This window comes from Oncorhynchus tshawytscha, unplaced genomic scaffold (assembly GCF_018296145.1).
Source record: "Oncorhynchus tshawytscha isolate Ot180627B unplaced genomic scaffold, Otsh_v2.0 Un_scaffold_6023_pilon_pilon, whole genome shotgun sequence".
NCBI lineage: Eukaryota > Metazoa > Chordata > Actinopteri > Salmoniformes > Salmonidae > Oncorhynchus > Oncorhynchus tshawytscha.
In genome coordinates, this window is record NW_024609565.1 from 25300 (window position 1) to 27500 (window position 2201).

Sequence of the window (2201 nt, forward strand, 5' to 3'; positions counted from 1 at the left end):
TCCTGGCCAAGATAGGCAGCACCAAGTCATTACAAAAATGACAGACAAACAACATGAAAAACTACAAGTAATCTGGTAAAAACCATAGAATTCACAAGAGTATAACAAAATTAAAAACAGCAAATTAAAAACATTGACAGGTCAGGGAATCAGTCTCAAGATCATTCATCAGTGATTTAAAAACACCAATCGGGACAAGTTCTTCCAGTTTAAAAGTATTTTGTAAGGCGTTCCAAGACGATGGCGCAGAGGACATAAAAGCCCTTTTACCAAATTCAGTTCGGACATTTGGAACAGTTAGCAGGATAAAGTCCAGCGAACGAAGAGAGTACCCACCACATTTCTGAACAATAAAAAGGTAGTAAACCCAAAATATCGTTGTAAATAAAAGTATACCAGTGCCTGAGCCTACGAGTGACTAGAGAAGGCCAGCCAACCCTGGTATACAAAGTGCAGTGGTGCGTAAGGGTTTTGCAGTTTAAAATAAATCTCAAAGTGCCATGGTAAAGGGTGTCAATTGATCTCAAACACTGAGCGGAAGCATTCATATATAAAATATCCCCATAGTCTAGTAAAGACATAAATGTAGCTGATACTAGCCTCCTTCTGGCTTCAAAAGAAAAACAGGCCTTATTCCTAAAATAAAATTCCAATTTCAGCTTCAATTTTTTTGTAAGTTGTTGAATATGCAATTTAAAAGAGAGGCCGTCATCAATTAAAATGGGCTCTGTGGTATTAACGTACCTCAGAATGGGCTCTGTGGTAGTAACGTACCTCAGAATGGGCTCTGTGGTAGTAACGTACCTCAGAATGGGCTCTGTGGTAGTAACGTACCTCAGAATGGGCTCTGTGGTAGTAACGTACCTCAGAATGGGCTCTGTGGTAGTAACGTACCTCAGAATGGGCTCTGTGGTAGTAACGTACCTCAGAATGGGCTCTGTGGTAGTAACGTACCTCAGAATGGGCTCTGTGGTACTAACGTACCTCAGAATGGGCTCTGTGGTACTAACGTACCTCAGAATGGGCTCTGTGGTACTAACGTACCTCAGAATGGGCTCTGTGGTAGTAACGTACCTCAGAATGGGCTTTGTGGTAGTAACGTACCTCAGAATGGGCTCTGTGGTAGTAACGTACCTCAGAATGGGCTCTGTGGTAGTAACGTACCTCAGAATGGGCTCTGTGGTACTAACGTACCTCAGAATGGGCTCTGTGGTATAACGTACCTCAGAATGGGCTCTGTGGTACTAACGTACCTCAGAATGGGCTCTGTGGTACTAACGTACCTCAGAATGGGCTCTGTGGTAGTAACGTACCTCAGAATGGGCTCTGTGGTAGTAACGTACCTCAGAATGGGCTCTGTGGTAGTAACGTACCTCAGAATGGGCTCTGTGGTACTAACGTACCTCAGAATGGGCTCTGTGGTAGTAACGTACCTCAGAATGGGCTCTGTGGTAGTAACGTACCTCAGAATGGGCTCTGTGGTAGTAACGTACCTCAGAATGGGCTCTGTGGTAGTAACGTACCTCAGAATGGGCTCTGTGGTACTAACGTACCTCAGAATGGGCTCTGTGGTAGTAACGTACCTCAGAATGGGCTCTGTGGTAGTAACGTACTGTACCTCAGAGCCAGACTGTATTTGTTAAGAGAATAATACATCAAAGATATCCAAAATGCGTTTTGACCAACCTCTTTGTCTTTACTAATAAAGTCAGCTGATACAGCCAAATCATGATCATGCATTATCAATAATTACCTAGTGGACAAAATCAATATATTTGATCAGTTATCAATATATTTGATCTAAGAGTTCCTCTGGCCTTGACGTTACAAAATGTTGTACTGTATTACGTAAAGTCGACTATAGTGCCAGAGTCTTGACGTTACAAAATGTCTCTCCTCTCCTCAGGCTAACGTCATCCAATCGCATCTCTCCTTTGTGGCCACGCCTCCTCTCTCCTTTCAGAAGGACCTATCACAACACAGTGCCAGCGTCTGTGTGTGTGTTAGAATCTCTCTTCTCCGCAGGCCCCTCTCCTCAGGCTAACGTCGTCCAATCCCATCTGTCCTTTGTGGCCATGCCTCCTCTCTCCTTTCAGAAGGACCTATCACAACACAGTGTTAGAGTGTTTGTGTGTGTGTGTGTTTGTGTGCAGCGTGTGCTACTCACACTCTCCAGGCCTGCTCTCCACAGTGTGATCTGT

The 2201-nt window shown here is 44.0% G+C and overlaps 1 protein-coding gene across 1 annotated transcript in view; it reads right to left on the minus strand.

Moving 5' to 3' along the window:
- Positions 1-1223: 1223 nt before the first annotated feature.
- Positions 1224-2201, minus strand: part of LOC112239232 (nephronectin-like) — a 47777-nt gene continuing 46799 nt past the window's right edge. Inside the window, exons 12-13 of the mRNA XM_042315935.1 lie at positions 2168-2201; positions 1224-2102 (exon numbers count right to left, since the gene is read on the minus strand). The exon at positions 2168-2201 is cut by the window's right edge and continues 232 nt beyond it. Of these exons, the coding sequence (XP_042171869.1) occupies positions 2004-2102; positions 2168-2201 (133 nt within the window). The 3' untranslated portion in view covers positions 1224-2003. The remainder of the gene's footprint in view (positions 2103-2167) is intronic.